Source organism: Lynx canadensis, chromosome B2, assembly GCF_007474595.2.
Source record: "Lynx canadensis isolate LIC74 chromosome B2, mLynCan4.pri.v2, whole genome shotgun sequence".
Taxonomy (NCBI): Eukaryota; Metazoa; Chordata; class Mammalia; order Carnivora; family Felidae; genus Lynx; species Lynx canadensis.
Window position 1 is genome coordinate 36,306,486 of NC_044307.1, and position 20,640 is coordinate 36,327,125.

The 20,640-nt window shown below is 44.1% G+C and overlaps 1 protein-coding gene and 1 long non-coding RNA gene across 2 annotated transcripts in view; one reads left to right on the plus strand and one right to left on the minus strand.

Annotated features, from left to right (window-relative positions):
- The window catches only part of CMTR1 (cap methyltransferase 1), a 50,331-nt gene that overhangs the window by 26,888 nt on the left and 2,803 nt on the right, over positions 1-20,640 (plus strand). The window contains 12 exon segments of the mRNA XM_030315412.1: positions 783-879; positions 1,201-1,333; positions 2,045-2,224; positions 13,298-13,354; positions 14,115-14,172; positions 14,674-14,742; positions 15,375-15,506; positions 16,481-16,603; positions 17,259-17,350; positions 18,180-18,248; positions 19,436-19,483; positions 20,316-20,428. Of these exon segments, the coding sequence (XP_030171272.1) occupies positions 783-879; positions 1,201-1,333; positions 2,045-2,224; positions 13,298-13,354; positions 14,115-14,172; positions 14,674-14,742; positions 15,375-15,506; positions 16,481-16,603; positions 17,259-17,350; positions 18,180-18,248; positions 19,436-19,483; positions 20,316-20,428 (1,171 nt within the window).
- LOC115513892 lies at positions 16,289-20,385 on the minus strand. The gene is made up of 2 exons (XR_003968828.1): positions 20,302-20,385; positions 16,289-17,364 (listed from the first exon to the last, which is right to left on the minus strand). It is a non-coding gene; the product is annotated as an uncharacterized LOC115513892 (long non-coding RNA).

The window sequence follows — 20,640 nt, forward strand, 5'->3', positions numbered from 1 at the left end:
TGTGAAACAGATTTCCATGCTTTTTTCCTTTTTGTGAAATTGAAACTCTGTAGTCATTAAACAACTCTCCTCTCCCCCCTCCTCCAACTCCTAGCCTCCTTTACTTCTGTGTGAGCTTGGCTCTCTGCTCCCTGCTGGTATCTCACAGAGAGGGAGACCACTCCAGGGGTGGCAAGGCACATTCTTTGAACAAACACCCTGGCCAGAGACCCTGCCAGCTAGAGGGAGAGGCTCCAAGGTCTTGAGACAGGAAGAGGGTTTTGGTTAGCAGAGAACGAGATTACTGTGACTGTCAGTTGTGTTAACTTTTCACCTATCACCATCCTGGGGCCTGAACAGTGGCTAAGCCCAGGCAGAGTATTCACACCACTCTCAGGGTCTTGGACTGACCAGGGCATTCTGTTTCCTATCTTGTAGTTGGCCTGTGACCAGCCAGTATTTTGCCTCTGCCCTGCCTTACTCTTCCCCTGGGTTCCCAAATGGGTTTTAAAATTTTCTGGACCATCTCCTTGGAAAAGTAGTCTTGGTTGTATCTCCTGGGAGTGATGGAGCAGAAGAGTGGCCCTGTGCTAGGAGTCAGGCCTGGGTCCTGGTACTGGCTCCGTCTGCGAGGAGCCATATGACTGTGCAAAATAATTTAAACGCTGAGCTGTATTTTTTATCAGTCTGATGGTGGAAATCAATGGAAACGCTTCAGGAAATCTTAATGAAGATGTAGTAGGGATGAGCGAGGTCCTCATCACTACTCTTTCCTACTCCCGATTCTTATACTCTCATTTCAGGGTTTCTCAGTGGAGGGACAGGAGAACCTGCAAGAGATCCTCAGCAAGCAGCTGCTGCTCTGTCAGTTCCTCATGGCGCTGTCTGTTGTCCGAACAGGTAACGCTTCCTCAGGTGTCTCCCCGGCCTGGGGTCCGCTAGAGGCCCTGTTTGGACACGAGCATGTATGGGGTTTCGGAGTAAGAAAAAAAAAAAAAAACCTGCTTAAATCAGGTGTCAGTTGGCTAAATGAGGAATTTAGGGAAGTTAGTGCAATAGAATCCCCCAGAGTCCCCTCTAAAACTGAGACTACCCCTTAAATTGCCTCTTTTAATGGACCCGAGCGCTGGGTCCCTGGCTTTGTCACATTTACTCCTTCAGACTACCTTACCACTGGGTAAGAGCCCACTGACGGCTGTTGGTGTCTTCACTCTAATCTAGGAGGCCACTTCATCTGTAAAACCTTTGACCTGTTCACACCGTTCAGCGTGGGGCTCATCTACCTGCTGTACTGCTGCTTTGAACGAGTGTGTCTCTTTAAGCCGATTACCAGCCGTCCTGCCAACTCCGAGAGGTAAAGCCTTCCTCTCCATTCTAATCAGACTAGTTGACTAAATGTTAGAACAGAAAAGTGCAGCTCTCTGGCGTAACTACTCAAGCTTGTACTCAAGCTACATTAAAACCCTGATTTTAAGGAAGTGATTAGAGCCAAGAGGAGTCAAGATTTGGATCTTACTGGTTCTGTGGTGTGTCAGTGCAACTTCTGCCTCCTTCTCCACAAGCCTTATTCCTCACACTTAGGTTGGGGATCCTTGGCTTGGTCCGGGAAAGAGAAAGTGAAAAGGGCACCTATGGGCTGGGCCAGGGCAGGAGGGCCACCAACCAGAGGCACTATTGGCATCCTAGTTGGGACACAGTGCTCATGCATGACGTGAGAGAAGATGTGGCCAGTCTGAATTGCTAGGTGGCTTGTTAAAAACACAGATTTCTGGGCCCTGTTCCTGGGGAGTCTGATTGACAAGGTCTGTAATTTAACAGACTCCCTAGTGACAGTGATACAGCCAGCCTGACACCAGGCAGTTGGGAACCACTGCCACAGAGAGTAGAAATATAGCCCAACATAAAAAGGAAGGAATCAAATTGAACTTTTGCAGCACAGAATTGGTACTGTTCTTTGTGCACAGACTTAAGATTCTTTAGCTTTATGACTCAGCAAGGAGTTTGGGGAGGAGGAATGTGGGGGAGAAGCCCTTGCTCAGTGGAGTGACAGGGTATCTTCTGCCAGGTATGTGGTGTGCAAGGGCCTGAAGGTGGGCATAGATGACGTGCGCGATTACCTCTTCTCAGTCAATATTAAACTCAACCAGCTGCGGAACACTGATTCTGATGTCAACCTTGTGGTCCCCTTGGAGGTAATCAAGGGAGACCATGAATTTACTGACTACATGATACGGTCCAATGAGAGGTAAGCAAACCCAGTGTTTTTTGCTGATACCACTGTAGTTATCAAGGAAGACCAGAGATTGAAGGACTGAATGGCTCTTAGTATCACTTGTCGATTCCCAAACATTGGTAACTAGGATTGGTGTGCTTGTTCCAGGGCTCTCTGGGACGCGGGGGACCTTGGGGACCCTTGTCCTACTCCCATGCCCTGTCCCTAGGGTGGCCAGTGGGAACCTGGTTGGTGTTGCCCTGCCCATGGGAGCCTGAATATGATAGTGGAACCTGATAGGGCGCAACCGTGCCCGGTCCCTGGAGGCAGGAGTAACTCTATTTGCTTCTGTTTGTGAAAAGCCATCATGGTTGTTGCCTTGTGAAACTCCCTGTTTGGAAACAGGAGATGGCTAGAAAGCAAATATGCAACATGCTTTGGAAATTTCTGGTAATAAAACTTTTTTGCCAGTTCATGAATTCTTTAGATGCATGATCTGAATGCTGGTTTTTTTTGTTGTTGTTGTTGTTTGTTTGTTTTAAGCCTTTTTTTGATTTCTGCCCCCTTCTTGTTATTGGTAATAATTTAAAGTTGACAGTTGACTCAGTTTTCTAAGGGAAAACTTGGAGAAAAATTTTTTGAGGTAAGTTGGAGAGTTGTATAGTAACAGTGAATCAGTAGAAGTGCTTTCTCACAGGGCCAAACAGGTGTTGGTGTCATTTCTAAGGGTATAATCCTGTCTCCCATGGAAGTTTGAAGGTATAGGTGGCCCTGGAGAATCACAGAAGGATAGAAAGTCTTTACCCATTTGCCCACCATCCTGCAGTGTTTTAACTTTGCACAGTACTGCCACATCAGCGCTTTCATCTTGATGGTAATGCTAGGCACCACGGTGGAGAAGATACTAAGCTTCGGCATGTTATACATGAGGAAACAGGTCCGGGAACTGGTCTAGAGTCAGCAACGCCAGGGCTTTGTAACATTTCTATTTGCTGAACCGTGCTCCCATCTGCTATGAATGTGTGTGGACGCATGGCGGAACTGGACTCTGCAGTGCTCCCAATAGTGCAGTGTTTAAGCAGTCCTACAATGAATCAGTTTGCTTTTTTTTTTTTTTAAAGATTGATGGATAATTCCATAATTGAAATGCAGATCTTATGTGTATTTTTGACAAATGCATATCTTCATATAGCCTACATTCCTATTAAGATTAAAAAAAAAAAATTAACCTCAGGAAATTTCTTTGTGCCCCTACCTAGTCAACCTGGAAGTAACCATTCTTCTGATTTTTATCTTAGGCTGATTTTGCCCGTTCTAGAACTTAGTGTAAGTGGAATCATATATACATACACACTTATGTGTCTGTTTTTTGTTTTATTTGTCTTTTTTCCTTACCATAACATTTTTGAGATTCTCTCATGTGGTGTTAGTTTGTTCCTCTTTATTGCTGAATAGTATTCCATTGTATGGGCATACCAAATTCATTCTTCTGTTAATGGACACTTTATTTCCAGTTTGGGGCTATTCTGAATAAAGCTGCTAAAACATTCTTGTACAGCGATTTTGGTGGACAAATGTTTTCACCTTTCTTAGATAAATACCCAAGAGTGGAAATTGTAGGTCATAGGTTAGATGAGTACTTTTTAATAATGCCATACAGTTTTCTCAAGTGCTTATATGAGTTTATACTCCCCGTAGCAGAGTGTGAGAATTCTGATTGTTCTACATCTTTGCCAACATTTGGTATTGTTAGTCTTTTTCATTTTAGCTATTCTGGTGGGGGGTTCTATTTTTGTTTATGTGTGTGTGTGTGTGTGTGTGTGTGTATAGTTAATTAAGTACCTGTGTTAGTTTCAGGTGTACAACATAGTGATTCAGCATTTATATACATATATGAAATGGTAACTACAATAAGTCTAGTTACCATCTGTTACCATATAAAGTTGTTACGATATTGTTAACTGTATTCCCTGTGCTATATGTTACATTCCCGTCTCTCATTTATTTAACTGGAGGATTGTACCACTTGCACCACTTAATCTCCTTCACCTATTTTGTCCATTCCCCCTCCACTCTTTCCCTCCTGGCAACCATCAGTTGGTTCTCTGTAAGTCTGTTTCTGTTTTGTTTTATTTGTTAATTTGTTTTGTGTTTTAGATTCTACATATAAGTGTTTTTGTCTTTTTCTTTCTTATTTTGACTTATTTCACATAGCATAATATCCTCTAGATCCATCCGTATTGTTGGAAATAATAAGATTTCATTCTTTTTTGTGGCCAAGTAATAATCCATTGTATATATACATTTTATTTGTCCATTCATCTGTTGAACATTCAGATTGCTTCCACATTTTGGCTATTATAAATAATGGTGTGATGAATCTAGGGGGACATATGTCTTTGCAAATTAGTGTTTTTGTTTTCTTTTGATAAATACCTGGAAGAATTGCTGGACCGTGGTAGTTTGATATCTTTAATTTTCTGAGAAAATGCTATACTGTGTTCCATAGTGGCTGTACCAATTAACATTCCTACCATCACTGCACAAGGGTTCTCTACTCCACATCCTCTCTAGCACTTGTTATTTCTTGTCTTTTTTGGGGGAGGGGGGTTGGTTTTCAGTTTCTTTTTTTTTTTTTTTAACGTTTTATTTTTTATTCTTGATAATAATTCTGTGAAGTGATATCTCATTGTGGTTTGGATTTGTATTTCTGTGGTGACTAATGACGTTGAACCTCTTTTCATGTGTTTATTCGCTGTTGAACATGTGACTCATGATCTCATGGTTTGTGGGATCAAGACACACTCTCAGTGTGGAGCCTGCTTGGGATTCTCTCTCCCCCTCTTTCTTATCCCTTTCCTCACTTTCTCAAAGTAAATAAATAAACTTTTTTAAAAAAGTTGGGTTTTTTTTTTTTTTTTTTTTTTTTTTGTGAGAGCACAAGCTGGGGAAAGAGAGAGAATCCCAAGCAGGCTCCATGCTCAGCATGGAGGCTGACATGGGACTCAATCCCATAACCCTAGGATCATGACCTGAGCAAAATCAAGAGTCAGACGCTCAACTGACTGAGTCACCCAGGTGCCCCTCTTTTTATTAAATTGTAATATATTTTCTATTTTCTATATTTTGAATACAAGTCTGATTTCAAATATGTGTGTTGTGAATATTTTGTCCTAATGTGTGACATGCCTATTCATTTTCTTAATGGTATATTTTGATAAACAGAAGTTAAAAAAAGGTTTTTTTAAGTTTATGTATTTTGAGAGAGAATATAAGTAGGGGAGTGCCAGAGAGAGAGAGAGAGGGAGAGAGAATCCCAAGCAGGCTCTGTACAGAGCCTGCTGACAGCACAAAGCCCGTTGCAGGGCTCAAACTCACCCAGGTGCCCCCTACTTTGACCCTTTTTATTTGTTTATTTTTGAGAGAGAGTGCAAACAGGGGAGGGCAGAGAGAGAGAGAGAGAGAGACACACACACACACCCACACCCCCCCCCCCCCCCCCCGAAGCAGGCTCTAGGCCCCGAGCTGTCAGCACAGAGCCGACCGTGGGGTGGGGCTTGAACCCACAAACCATGAGATTGTGACGTGAGCTGAAGTTGGAGGTTTAACTAACTGAGCCACCCAGGTGCCTCTATTTTTAAAATGTGTAATTCTGGGGCACCTGGGTGGCTCAGTCGGTTAAGTGTCTGACTTCAGCTCAGGTCATGATCTCACAGTTTGTGGGTTTGAGCCCCACGTCGGGCTCTGTGCTGACAGCTCGGAGCCTGGAGCCTGTTTCAGATTTTGTCTCCCTCTCTCTGCCCCTCCCATGCTCACTCCCTGTCTCTGTGTCTCTCAAAAATGAATAAATGTTAAAAAAAAAAAATGTATAATTCACTGGCATTAAATACATTCACATTGTTGTGCAACCATCATCACTGTATATTTCCAGAATGTTTTAATCATCCAAAACAGAAATTCTGTACCCATTAAACAATAACTCCCCATTTCTCCCACCTTGAAGCTCGATGAATTTGCCTGTTCTAGGTACCTCATATAAGTGAAATCATAACGATATTTGTTCTTTTGTGTCTGGCTTATTTCACTTTGCATAATGTTTTTAAGGTTTATATCATGTTGTAGCATGTGTCAGAATTCCATTCCTTGTAGGGCTAAATAATATTCCATATATATATATATATACATACATATATACATATATATATATACACATATATATACACACACACACACACCACATTTTGTTTACCCATTCATCTGTTGTTGGATATTTGGATTGTCCCCACATTTTAGCTCCTGTGAATAATACTGCTTTGAATATTGGTGTGCAAGTAACTGAGCCCCTGCTTTCAGTTCTTTCGTGTATACACTTAGAAGTGGAGTTGTTGGATCCTATGGTAATTGTGCTTAAAATGGTGCAGCTACAACTGCCATACTATTTTTTACAACACTTGACCTACTTCACGTTACCAACAGTCATGCTCAAGGGTTCCAGTTTCTCCACATTCTCACCAACACCCATTGTTGTCTCTCTGTTTTTGTTTTTGTGTTTTTTGGATAATAGCCCTCCTAATGGGTGTGAGGTGGTGTCTCATTGTAGTTTTGACTTTTGATATTGAGTATATTTTCGTATCGGGCTGTTTGTGTATCTTTGGAGAAATGCCTATTCTAGTCCTTTGCCTATTTTTAAATTGGTGTTTTTCATTGTCAAATGGTAGGATTCTTTATTAATATTCTGGATATTAATCCCTCATCAGATATATGATTTGAAAATATTTTCTCTCATTATGTGTTTTTTTTCCTGCATTGATTGTGTCCTTCAATGCACAGATTTTAATTTGATGTGGTTCAATTTCTTTTTTTTCTTTGATTGTTTATGCTTTTGGTGTAATATTCAGGAAATCATTGCTGAATCCAGCATCATGAAACTTTTCACTGTGCTTTTTTTGAAGTGTTTTATACTTTTAGCTCTTATCTTTAGGTCTTTGATCCATTTTGAGTTAATTTTTGTAGATGTTATAAAGTAAGGGTCCAACTTCATACATTTGCATGTAGACAACCAGTTTTCCCAGCACCATTTGTTGAAAAGACTATTCTTTCCTCATGAAATGGTTTTGGTACCCTTGTTGAAAATCATTTGATCATATATGCAGAGGTTTACTTCTGGGCTGTCTATTCTGTACCTTTGGTTCTGTATGCCTATCTTTATGCCAGAACCACAGTTGTGATTATTCTAGCTTTGTAGTAAGTTTTGAAACTAGGAAATATGAGACCTTCAGTTTGTTTTTCTCTTTCAAGATTGTTCTGGCTATGGGGCCCCTTGAGATTCCATATGAATTTTAGGATGGGTTTTTCCATTTTCGCAAAAATTGCCTTTGGGATTTTGAAAGGGATTACATTGAATCTGTAGATTGCTTTAGATAATATTGTCTTGTTAACAATATTGAGTCTTCCAATCCATGATCACAGGATGTCTTTCCATTTATGTCTTTTTCCATTTTTGTCAGCAGTGATTTGTAGCTTTTAGTGTACAAGTCTTACACTTCTTTAGTTTACTTCTGAGTATTTTATTCTTTCTGATGCTATTGTAAATGGAGTTATTTTCTTCATCCTTTCAGATTATTCATTATTGTGTAGAAATGACTGGTTTTTGTGTGTTGATTTTGTATCCTGCAAATTGGCCAGATTTGATTATTAGTTGTAATAGTTTTTGGTGGAATCTGTAGGGTTTTTTTGCATGAAAGATTATGCTGTCTGTGAACTGAGATAATTTTACTTTTTTTTTTTTTCCAGTTTGGATGCCTAGAACTAACTTACTTACTTACTTTCTTTCTTTCTTTTCTTTCTGTCTTTCTTTCTGTCTTTCTTGTCTAAATACTCTGTTGTATGTAAAGGGGTGCCTGGCTGACTCGGTGGGTAGAGCGTGTGGCTCTTGATCTTGGGGTTGTGAGTTCAAGTCCTACATGTGGTGTGCAGTTTACTTAAAAAAATTTAAAAAGATATTCCATTGTATATATATTACCACATTTTCTTTATCTGTTCATCTGTCAGTGGACATTTAGGTTGTTTCTACATCTTGGTTACTGTGAATAGTGCTTCAGTGAACATGGGGGTGCTAATATTTTTGCAAGATCCTGATTTCAGTTCTTTTGGATAAATACCCAGAAGTGTAATTGCTGGATCATATGGTAGTTCTGGTTTTTTTCTTGCCTTATTGAAATGACTAATTCCTTCAATTTGATGTTGAATTGAAGTGATAAAAGCAGACAGCCTTGCCTTACTCTTAATTTTAAGCATAAAGTGTTTAATCTTTCATTAAATGTGGTGTTGGCAATAGGTTTTTGTAGACGTCCTTTATCAGATTGAGTTTTCTTCTATTTTGAGATTGTTGAGCGTTTTTATTTTGAATGGATGTTTAGTTCTGTCAGATCCTTTTTGTATCTATAGAAATTATTATGGTATTATTCTTTATTCCATTAATACAGTGAATTACATTGAATGATTTTCAGATGGCAAACCAGTCTTGCATTTTTTAATATGCTTTGGTTATGAATATCATTCTTATATATTCTGTATTTGATTTACTAATATTTTATTGAGTTGAGTCTGTGTTCATAAGGGTTATTAGTCTCTAAATCTGTATTCTGTTATTCTTAATGAATTGACCTTTGTCATTATGAAATATCCTTCTTTATCTCTAGTAATACTCTTTGTCTTGAAGTCTACCTCATCTGGTATTAATATAGTCACATCAACTTTCTTTTGCTTAGTATTGATTTGTCTTTTTTTCTTCAATTCATTTATTTATTTTTGAGAGAGTGTGAGTGAGCGAGGGGCAGAGAGAGAGGGAGAAAGAGAAGAGAAAGAGAATCCTATATTAGCACAGAGGCCGAAGTGGGGCTCGAGCTCATCCAAAGTGTGGCTGGAGCTCACCCGAAGCAGGTCTCTAGCTCACCCCATGTGGGACTCGAACTCAGAAACCATGAGATCATGACCTGAGCTAAAGTCAGATGCTTAACTGACTGAGCCACAGATACCCCTGCTTGGTTTATCTTTTTAAGTCCTTTTATTTTCAACCTGTGTTTGTCTTTATAAATAACATATGCTTGGGTCTTACTTTCTTATGCAGTGTGACAGTCTCTGCCTTATAATTAGAGTGTTTAGTATAGTTACATGGAATGTAATTATTGATATGTTTGGGTTTAAATCCTCTATCTTGGAGCACCTGGCTGGCTCAGTTGATTTAGTGTCCGACTTCGGCTCAGGTCATGATCTCACAGTTCGTGGGTTTGAGCCCCGTGTCAGGCTCTGTGCTGACAGCTCAGAGCCTGGAGCCTGCTTTGGATTCTGTGTCTCCCTCTCTCTCTCTGCCCTTCCCCTGCTCGTACTCTGTCTCTCTCAAAAATAAACATTAAAAAAATTTTTTTTTTAAATCCTCTTATCTTGGTTGTTTAGTATCTCTTTATCCTGTTTTCTTTTTGTTTCTCAGTTCCTTCCTTTTTTGGGGGGGCTGGTTGGTATTTTTTAATATTCGTTTATATCTCCTTGGATTTTTTCTTTTTTATGTCTTTTTGTTTTATATTTTAGCTCATTTATTTATTATTTATTTATTTAATATATGAAATTTATTGTCAAATTGGTTTCCATACAACACCCAGTGCTCATCCCAAAAGATGCCCTCTTCAGTGCCCATCACCCCCCCTCCCCTCCCTCCGATACCCCATCAACCCTCAGTTTGTTCTCAGTGTTTAAGAGTCTCTTATGCTTTGGCTCTCTCCCACTCTAACCTCTTTTTTTTTTTTTTCTTCCCCTCCCCCATGGGTTTCTGTTAAGCTTCTCAGGATCCACATAAGAGTGAAAACATATGGTATCTGTCTTTCTCTGTATGGCTTATTTCACTTAGCATCACACTCTCCAGTTCCATCCACGTTGTTACAAAGGGCCATATTTCATTCTTTCTCATTGCCACGTAGTACTCCATTGTGTATATAAACCACAATTTCTTTATCCATTCGTCAGTTGATGGACATTTAGGCTTTTTCCAGAATTTGGCTATTGTTGAGAGTTATTTTAGCTCTTTTAAAGATAACAGTATTCATCTTTAATTTATCATGGTTTACTTTCAAAGAGTATCCTGCTTTATGAACAATGTAAGAACCTTATTACCACAGTATATATGCATTTACAGTTCTGCCTTTGTGTTCTTGTTTTATATAAACCCTACTTTAGCTTGCTATTATTTTTATTTTAAACCATAAAGTCTATATCATCTTTTAAAGAGATTTAAATTTTTTTTTTTTTCAACGTTTATTTATTTTTGGGACAGAGAGAGACAGAGCATGAACGGGGGAGGGGCAGAGAGAGAGGGAGACACAGAATCGGAAACAGGCTCCAGGCTCTGAGCCATCAGCCCAGAGCCCGACGCGGGGCTCGAACTCACGGACCGCGAGATCGTGACCTGGCTGAAGTCGGACGCTTAACCGACTGCGCCACCCAGGCGCCCCTTAAAGAGATTTAAAGTATATCTGCCTGTACAGGCATACCTCAGAGATACTGCAGGTTTGGTTCTAGATCACTGCAGTAAGGTGAATATTGCAATATGGCAAGTCAAATTAATTTTTGTTTCTTAGTGCATATAAAGTTGTGTTTATACTATAGTTTACTAAGTGTGCAGTAACACTGTGTACAAAAAACAATGTACAAATCTTAATTTAAAAAATGCTTTATTGCTAAAAAAAATGTTAACCATTGTCGGGGCTTTTAGTGAGTCATAATCTTTTTGCTGGTGCAGGGTTTTGCCTCAGTGCTGATGGCTGCTGACTGATCATGGTGGTGATTATTGAAAGTTGGGATGGTTGTGGCAGTTTCTTAAAATAAGACAATGACATTTGCCACATTGACTCTTCCTTTTATGAATGGGTTCTCTGTAGCATGTGATGTTTGATAACATCTTACTGACAGAACTTCTTTCAAAATTGGAGTCCATCCTCTCAAACCCTGACACTGCTTTATCAGCTAAGTTTATGTAATACTCTCAATCCTTTGTTGTCATTTCAACAGTCTGCACAGCATCTTCGCCACGAGTAGATTCCATCTCAAGAAACTACTTTCTTTGCTCATTCATAAGAAGCACCTCCTCATCTGATAAAGTTTTATAGCAATTCAGCCACATCTTCAGGCTCCAAAGTTCACTGATCACAGATTACCATAACAAATATAACAATAATGTAAAAGTTTGAAATATTATGAGAATTACCAAAATATGACACAGAGACATGCAGTGAGCAAATGCTGTTGGGAAAATGGCACCAGTAGACTTGCTCAACACAGGGTTGCCACCTGCAATTTGTAAAAAATGCATTATCTGTCAGGTGCAGTAATGTGAAGTGCAATAAAACGAGGTATGCCTGCATATGTACATTTACATTTTTTAAAAAGGTCCTTTGTATCTACTGACCTGTTTACACATTTTGGTGTTCTTCATTTCTAGTTCTTGCAGAACTGGGTTTCTGTTTGGAATCCTTTCCCTTTGGCCTAAAGAATTTCTTTTAGCCTATTTTTATTGTGCAAGTATGCTGGAGTAATTTGTCTTTTGAAAATGTATTTATTTCCCTCTCCTCTTTGAAGGATACTTTTATTGGATATAGAATTTGAGGTTGGTCGTGTTTCTCTTTCAGCACTTTAAAGATAATGTTCCATTGTTTTCTGCCTTCCTTGTTTCTGATGAGAGAAGTCAGTCATTACTATTACTGTTTTCATGCATATCATGTGTCCTTTTTCCTCTGAGTGCTTTTAAGATTTTCCCTTTATCTTTGTTTTCAACATGTTGACCACAGTGTGTTTATATATGGTTTTCTTTGTACTGATTCTGCCTGGGGTTCTCTGACCTTGGATCTGTGGATTGATTTCATTTACCAGTTTGGGAAAATTCTTGGCTATTATCTTGTTAGTATTTTTGTCTTATTCTTTTTTCTGCTTCTGAGACTCTACTTATTTATGTTTAACTGTTTGCTATTGTCCTGTAGAATTCTAATACTGGTATTTTTTTTTTTTTTCACTTTTTTCTCTCTTTATGTTTTGGTTTGAGTTTCTGTTGACCTCATTATCCCCAAGTTCACTGATTCTTTCCTCTGCTGTTTTCAGTCTGGTGATAAGCCCATCAAAATCATTCTTCATCTCTAATATCATAGTTTTCAATCCTAGAATCTTGGTTTTTTAGAAATATGGTTTCTGTACCTCTGCTGAAATTCTCTATCTTTCCATGAATGTTGTACATCTTTTCTACTAGATCCTTTAATATGTTTTTCAGTTATTTTAAGGGCCATGTCTGATAATATGAACATCTGGACCATTTCTGGACCTTCTGCTATTGGATTGTTTCCCCTCTTGTTAGCTGGTCACATTTTCTTGCTTTATCACATGTCACACACTCTTTAATTTAACGCCAGACATTGTATAAAAGGATAGTGGGGATTAAAGTAGCAAGGGCAGCTGCTAGTGTAGGTGGGTTGAGTCAGTTCAGTCTGCAGCTGAACTGGGTCTGGGCTTTGTCGTTGATTTAGAATTAATTCACACAAAAAAAAGAAGGGGCGCCTGGGTGGCGCAGTCGGTTAAGCGTCCGACTTCAGCCAGGTCACGATCTCGCGGTCCGTGAGTTCGAGCCCCGCGTCAGGCTCTGGGCTGATGGCTCAGAGCCTGGAGCCTGTTTCCGATTCTGTGTCTCCCTCTCTCTCTGCCCCTCCCCCGTTCATGCTCTGTCTCTCTCTGTCCCAAAAATAAATAAACGTTGAAAAAAAAAAAAAAAAAGAATTAATTCACTACTGCTTTCAAGTTTTTAAGGATGGGATCAGAACTTTCCTTTTAGCAGGACTTGGGAGCTGGGTGTCTAGCGGGTTTGACTCAGTTCTGCTTTATTGTAAGCCTTTAGCAGGCCCCATGTAACTGTATCTTGGGGTGTAGTCAAGGGGGTTCTCTTTCAGTTCTCCAGCCCCTCTCCCCCAGATGTAGATGGCCACTGCTCTGGCTGAGCTTCTCTTTTTTGATATCTTTTGCCTTTTTTGGTAATCCTTCTGAAATTAAATCTTTTTTTTCCCCCCCTCTCTCTAGCCACTGTAGTCTGCAGATCAAAGCTCTGGCCAAAATCCATGCCTTTGTTCAAGACACGTGAGTGTTGCCCACTCCCCAGAATTCTTTTATTTCAAGGAAAGATCTTTTCATTTTGCTCCTTCCTCTGAGCTCTTTATTTCATTTCAACAAACATTTAAAAACGTCTATTTTTTTTTTAATCTTTTACTCTGCTGTGGTCTGTGAAGCATACCAGAGAAGTAGATGGCATGAACCTTGCCCTCAGACTTTGTGTTTAGGCAGATAAGAGTACCCCAGGAAAAGGATACAGGAGGAATGTAGAGGGTGCATCAGAGGGTGTAGAGTGGCATAGTATGAGTAGAATGCATAATGTTGAGGGGACACAGAATAAAGAGTGATCAAGAGAGGGGAGATAGGACTGGTCTAAGAAAACCATTCTTCTGGTAGGGGGTCAGCATAAGCTGATAAAGCTTTCTGGAGCATAGTGGCATCCATTGGGATGGACTTAATGTGTATCAGCAGAGGAAAAGCCAGAACATGCTCAGAGAGGAGAGTGTGTGGGGAACTCTGGCATTCAGGGTGATCGGGAGGGTAGTCTTCCTTCCCTTTGTGGTGAGAAGGGGAGGTCATCCATTTTGTCTACATCTGATCCCCCTTCTTTAAGGGGCAGAGGCATGTGAATGTTGTAAGCATCCTGGGCTAATGGCAGCATGGCCTCTCTGTGCACACACGTTTATTCATCTGGGCTTCCTCTCTTGGGAGTTCTGAGGGGTGCATGGGATGCACACTCCTTGTACCTCTTGGAGGTTTTAATCACTTGTTGGTTTTATTTTCCCAGAACCCTGAGTGAGCCTCGGCAGGCAGAGATCCGGAAAGAGTGCCTTCGACTTTGGGGGGTGAGCATCTCCCTAGCCCATTATTACTCCAGAGCAGGGAAGCTGTAGAGAAGAATGGATTGACCAGCCCTGTCTACTTAGGGTTTCTCCTTACATGTAAACGTCTCCCTACCCTCACAGGGTTCCAGAGTTAGACGTCTTAGCATTGTCAGGAGTTACCTTTTTGGCCCTTTCACTGACATTGTGGTCCTGCAGTTGGGTCAAAAAGGACAAGGGTGGTGGGTGACCAGGCCTCATTTTGTTGCCAGGGCCCTATACAGCAACTCTCTGCCCACAGTGAGTCCCAGACAGAGGGAAGGGGCCTTTGTGGTGTGCAACCGCAGGGCTTGAAGTGAGGCAGTGACTGGATTACCCACTCCCATCTTCTGCTTTCTAGCCCCCTTTGTTGGGGGCCATTGCCTCTTCCCCTGTCTGGACCTATCCCCTCGCCTGCATGTGCATACACACAGCTTTCGTTGAAAGTACATTTGCAAATCAAAGCTCTTTGCCGGCTCCTTTCAGATCCCAGACCAGGCTCGAGTTGCTCCTTCTTCCTCAGACCCCAAATCTAAGTTCTTTGAGCTAATCCAGGTGAGTTTGGTATCTGTTGAAAATAAAAAGTCAGAGAGGCCTAACTTTAGATGTGGAAGGTATCAGACCCGTGCCATCCTCCCTCCAGATGCCTGGCCTCCAGAGGGCTTGTGTAGGCACCTCCTGGATTCTGAGGGGCTGGGCTTCATTTAAATCTAGCCCAGATTATGGGGCCGTTGTGCTGGTTTTGTGGGGTCACGGACTGGAGAATGAGGTTCCAGATGACCTCAGAAGAGTAGCATGTGTACATATTTCTGAATGGGGTGGAGCGGTCACTTAACTGCTCTCAGACCAACTACTGATGAGTCCTCGCCTTCAGTTTTATTGAAGGGGTGGCTTTTATATTCTGGCGGCATTTCCTTATAGCTCTGGTAAATTGATCTGTACTCAGGGAGTTGGTGTTCTTTCCCTTCCCAGCCTCTTCTAATAGGTCCTAAAGGAACACTCCAAGCAGATGGAATTAGATCCCAGTTAGTGCATGGTTAGGGAGAGCAGGGGGGCATGTTTCAGAGAGCAAGTGCTTCCTGTCCTTCGCCTCTCCCAGCCTGCCCCCATCCCTCATACAGGCACCCATACTGAGCGCCTGTCCCTTCCCCCAACCCAGCCATGTTTTCTCTGACCCGGGGCTGCAGGGCACTGAGATTGACATCTTCAGCTATAAGCCCACACTGCTCACCTCCAAAACCCTGGAGAAGATCCGCCCAGTGCTTGACTACCGCTGCATGGTGTCTGGCAGCGAGCAGAAGTTCCTCATCGGTCTGGGGGTAAGTCTGCTGCTGGCTTCCTCTCTACTGTTGGGGTGGTGGAACCTTGCTCTGTGTCTGTGGGAGTCTGGACAGCTGCCTGCCCCCCTCGGTGTGTGTTCTCTTGGCACTAGGGAGCTGGGGCTTTGACCCCAGGGAAGGTATTTCTTAAAGCTTCACTTCCTTTCTGTGAGTTAGCCAAGTGTCATTCATCCATTCAGTTTTTCATTCATTCACATTTGCGTATTCATCTCTGTGCATTGTAAAGGGAACACTGCTTCTTTTCTTGTGATATTAAGCTTCCTAGGCCAACAGGATTGTCAGCAGGCTCCTGTGGCTTGAATCCATGCAGCCATTTCTTTGTAACACCACCCCCATCGGGCTCTGTGCTGACAGCGTGGAACCTGCTTGGGATTCGCTCTCTCTGCCTCTCTCTTTCCCAAAACAAACAAATAAACGTAAAAAAAAAAAAAAAAAAAAAAAAGTGCTCAGCCAACTGAGCCACCCAGGCCCAGGTGCTCCATAAGCTTGATCTTTTTTGAGGGTCACTAATCATGGACTTGGGCCTTTTTTTTTTTTTTTTTTTTTTTTAATGTTTATTTTTGAGGGAGAGACAGAGCATGAGCAGGGGAGGGGCAGAGAGAGAAGGAGACACAGAATCTGAAGCAGGCTCTGAGCTGTCAGCACAGAGCCCGACACAGGGCTCGAACCCTTGAACCAAGAGACCATGACTGAGCCAAAGTTGGACATTTAACCAGCTGAGCCACCCAGATACCCCTGGACTTAGGCCTTTTGAATGGTGCCCTGGGCCTGTTCCCTACCACCAGGACTGAGCCAGATCCCTGTCGTTGAAGTATAACACTAATCTCTCCTAGACATTTTCTTCTGACATTTCCCAGCCCCATCAGCTTATAACCGCCAACTGAAAGCTCTTTTGAGTGCTCACCCCTCAATCTCCATGCCTGCCTCATGAGGCCCTTTCTCTCTGCCTGTAGAAGTCCCAGATCTACACGTGGGACGGCCGCCAGTCAGACCGCTGGGTCAAGCTAGACCTGAAGACAGAGCTACCCCGGGATACTCTGCTGTCTGTGGAGATCGTCCATGAACTGAAAGGGGAGGTCAGAGGTGGTTCTGCTCATGTGTTCTGGCCCTGCCAGCTAGGGAACTGGGGCACGGCTGAGCCTGGCCCTTTTCCCCCCAAGTTAACTGGGTCACATTGTGGTGCTTGACAGGGCCCAGAGCTGGGGGAAGGCTGTGAAATGATTCCTCCTCCTTGGGTAGTTGCTCGAAACAATGATACGTTTAGGTAGGAAGGATCACAGTCCCCATGTGTGCAAGAGGAAACCTCAGTCATCTCTGGGCATCCTGGGCCCTAGTGGGCTGCTGGGTATTTTTTAGCTGCTGATTTTGTTTTTACCAGGGATCCCTTGAGCTTTGGCCATGACAGCCATACAGATGACTTTCAGAACAGTCAATGGGAACAGTGGACAAGATTGGGAAGCTAGGCCCTGAATGGAGCACCATGGCGGCAGCCTCACTGAGTTTGAGGTTCAGGGGTGCTCATCACCTAAAGCCTCAGATCTCTGGCTGCTCGGAAGTCTGGGCTGGTGTGGTGCTGAGAATGATCTGGGCGGGAGGCACAAGAAAGTTCTGTGTTTGGAGTCCTTCTCTTCCCCCGGTGATATATAGGTAGAACGGAGGCCAGCATGCCATGGTGGGCAGTGGGCCCCAGGCCGATGCTTGGCAGGGTGGGCAGCGCACTTCTTCTTCTAGGGGAAGGCCCAGCGGAAGATTAGTGCCATCCACATCCTCGATGTCCTCGTGCTGAATGGCAGTGACGTGCGGGAGCAGCACTTTAACCAGCGGTTTGACCTGGGTCCTGGGGAGGGAGGGCAGGGTAGGCCAGGTCAGCTGTGCGGCAGCAGCCTCTGAGGCTTGGTCCCTCACCCAGGCCTTCTTGCCTAAGGCTTTCGTTAGTTTTCCTTCCCCACCCATGGGCTGGTGCCAGGGCCTGGGTGAGGAATTAGTATCTGCACTGCAGAGTTTGCTGAGGCTTGGGCCTCCATTGCCACAGATACCAGCACACTCCATTTGGCCACAGCTGTTCAGATCAGAAGTGGTTTTGATTCAGGTTGAGCAAGAGGATAGGCTTATGGAGAGAGGGAGGGTCTCAAGAACACGTCTTGAGCATGGGTGGTCCCGTTTAAGTCTGTTCATCTGGATCCCACAGCGGCCCTTTTGTTTGTGGATGAATGACTGATCAGTTGTTAGAAGGGGGGTGGGGGACACAAAGGAGGGACCTCTCACACTGCCCTGATACTGATATGCCGAAGTTGGTTCTTCTGAGTGGGTGTGCTGTGGCATCAGTGGTTTGGGGTGAGTCGACATACACGATACAGATGACATTTTAAGTTCTAGTGGAGGGGACTGAGCACAACTCAAGGCACACTTCAGAAAAGCCTACCAACATGTAGCAAAACTGGATGTCCAAATCTACAGAGGGAGGGCGTCCACAAAGATGTTAGTGGAGAAGGGCAGGGTGGGCTTCCTCAGGCATAGGAGTGCTGCCTCTTGGAGCGGCTTTGCTCCACATTCAGAAGTGTTCCGTCTCTGGTGCCACGCAGATGCCCTGGGGGCAGGGGTGCTAGTGGAGGCGCCTTGGCTCACCTCTGAGAGGCTCTGTTTGTGCTCTAGAATTCAGCTTGCTGAGAAATTTGTGAAAGCTGTTTCCAAGCCCAGTCGGCCTGACATGAATCCCATCAGGTGAGCATATGGTCTCCCTCCCAAACCCCCATTCGCCATTGCTTCTTTCTGGCCAGTGCCTGCTTCCCCATCCTGTGGAGGATGGGAGGGCTCAGTAGAGAGGACCGGGCAAAGTTGTGGTTAGAGATAAGACTACCCTTGGTGAATGTGAATTGGGGTGGGGTGCTGGGTAGGTGTGTCCTTCGCCCCAGAGTGTCTCCCCATCCCGCCTGTCATGGTGGGCCAGCCTCCACAGGAGATGCATTCCTAGGGTGTCATTGAAGGTGTCATTGAAGATGCACATGCTTCTCGGGGCACCGACACGCCTTGCACATTCACACTCATTAGCATACCACCTGGCCTTTTCTTTTTTTTCAGGTGAGAAAAGGGTGCTAAGGGAATGGGAGTTTTTGAACAGGAAGAAGAGAGTGTTTGTTGCCACGTTAGATGGTGTGAAAGTTCTAGGCCCTGAGGTAGGAGAGGAGGATGAGGACAGTCAGGGAGCCCACATAGGGAGACCAGACTTTCCAGGCTGTGCCCAGGTCAGAGGTTATTACCTTTGGGGCTTGGAGACCCAGACTATATGATTGGAGACCGAGGTGTCTCTCTACACTTTTTATAAAATGTCCTGTCTGCCAGGTCCTGAGGGACACCTTCCAGGGACCCTCCCTGTGTTGCTTGTTGTCTACTTGCTGGGTCCCTGGAGACCTTACCCAGCAGTTCCAAAGATGTGTTCAGAGGCCCCCAGAGGTGAAGGAACCCTGCACCCTGGGTAGAGGTCCCCCTGCCCCTTATGGTAAAAGGCCCGTTAGGACTGTTTGGAAATAACTCTGCTACAGGAAGCCCTAAAATCCATGGTGACCTACACAAGAGCCTGGACCTTGGTATTCGGGCCCCTGGTGACAGTGAAGATGACTTGGGTGTCTGCCAGATCTTCCTCTCTCCCCCTTCTTCAGTAACCATAGTTGTGCTCCCCAGTTGCCGTGGGGCAGGCCCAAGGGGGTGTTTGGTAGCTCTGAGCTAGGGCATCTGTGTTGGACAGCAGCACACGGGGCTGGGGGTCCTCATTCTGGTGGGTTGGGGTACTGGGGCCAGAAGCAGAAGACAAGGACAGGCACAGCCTCCTGCCTCCAGCTGCTGCTGGGTAAGAATATCTGCCCCCCACACCCCAGAAAACCTTTGTCCTCTCTCTGTCCCTCTACACACAGGGTGAAGGAGGTGTACAGGCTGGAGGAGATGGAGAAGATTTTTGTCAGGTGAGTGACTCAGTGCAGGATCTGAGAGGAGAGTTGGGGTGGGGGTGCAGCAGCGTTCTCTTTTTGCAGAGGTGTGTCGTGGGGGAGTGGTGAGTTGGCCCTGGCAGCCTGCCTTTAACCCCCCTGCCGCAGCCAAGAGCCCCCCGGCTGAGAGCTGATTCAGCACCGTCAGGAGGGGAGCAGGGTGGTGTGTGTCAGGCAGAAATACGGGCTCATTGATGCTGTAATAGTTACGATTGTCCCTGCGAGGGGCAGAGCAGCAAGCTGCTTGAAACACTATAAATCCCAGCTCCTGGTGCTGACAGATTGAGCCTGGAGGAGCAGGGGGGCGTAACTGCTTCCTTGCATTAGTGGTGTGCAGGGTGCTCTCATCTGGGGGTCTCATCCTGGGTTTGTGCCCGCTGCGGCCATGGGAGCTGGGCCAGGTCTCTGTGGTCTCGTGTTAACTCTTTAGTGGCCACAGTGATGCCTTTGGTGGGGGATCGAAGACCCAGTGGCACCTCTGGTCTCAGATCTTAACCTTACTTGTGTCACCCTTGAAACACCCTCCCTACCCATCCCCCAAATGGCAGCAACAGAGCAGGGACATCTGTCACTTTCCTGACTCCATTGCTTAGAGTTTAGAGCCTGAGTCCTCCATCCAGCTCTGCACAGACTCCCTCGATGGGTAGCCTGGAGCAACTCACATCTCTGCCTCAGTTTCCATTTCTTATGTTGAACTGAGATAAAATGCTGTGGGTGGTGGGATTTTAATATTAGCCGGAGAATAATGTGAGGGCTCGCTCTCATGCACAAAACCACACTTGCTGTTTACTCACCTCGGGGAAATTAGGTTAGAAATGAAGATCATCAAGGGCTCCAGTGGCACCCCGAAGCTCAGCTACACAGGGAGGGATGACCGGCACTTTGTGCCCACTGGCCTCTACATCGTCAGGACGGTGAATGGTAGGTGATGGGTGATTGTTGCCTGTCCTCTTTCCTGCAGCCAGGGTGACTAGCCCGGACCCTGTCTGAGCCGGAGCTGAAAGCTGCCTACTAAGGTGCATGGCAGCCAGGCTGGTGTTTCTTTGAGGTGTGGGGTTGGGGACTGTTTCCTGAGCCTCTTCTGTTCCTTGGTGGGTCCTGGGGGTCGGGTTGGGGCTGAGAGAGAGGAGCCC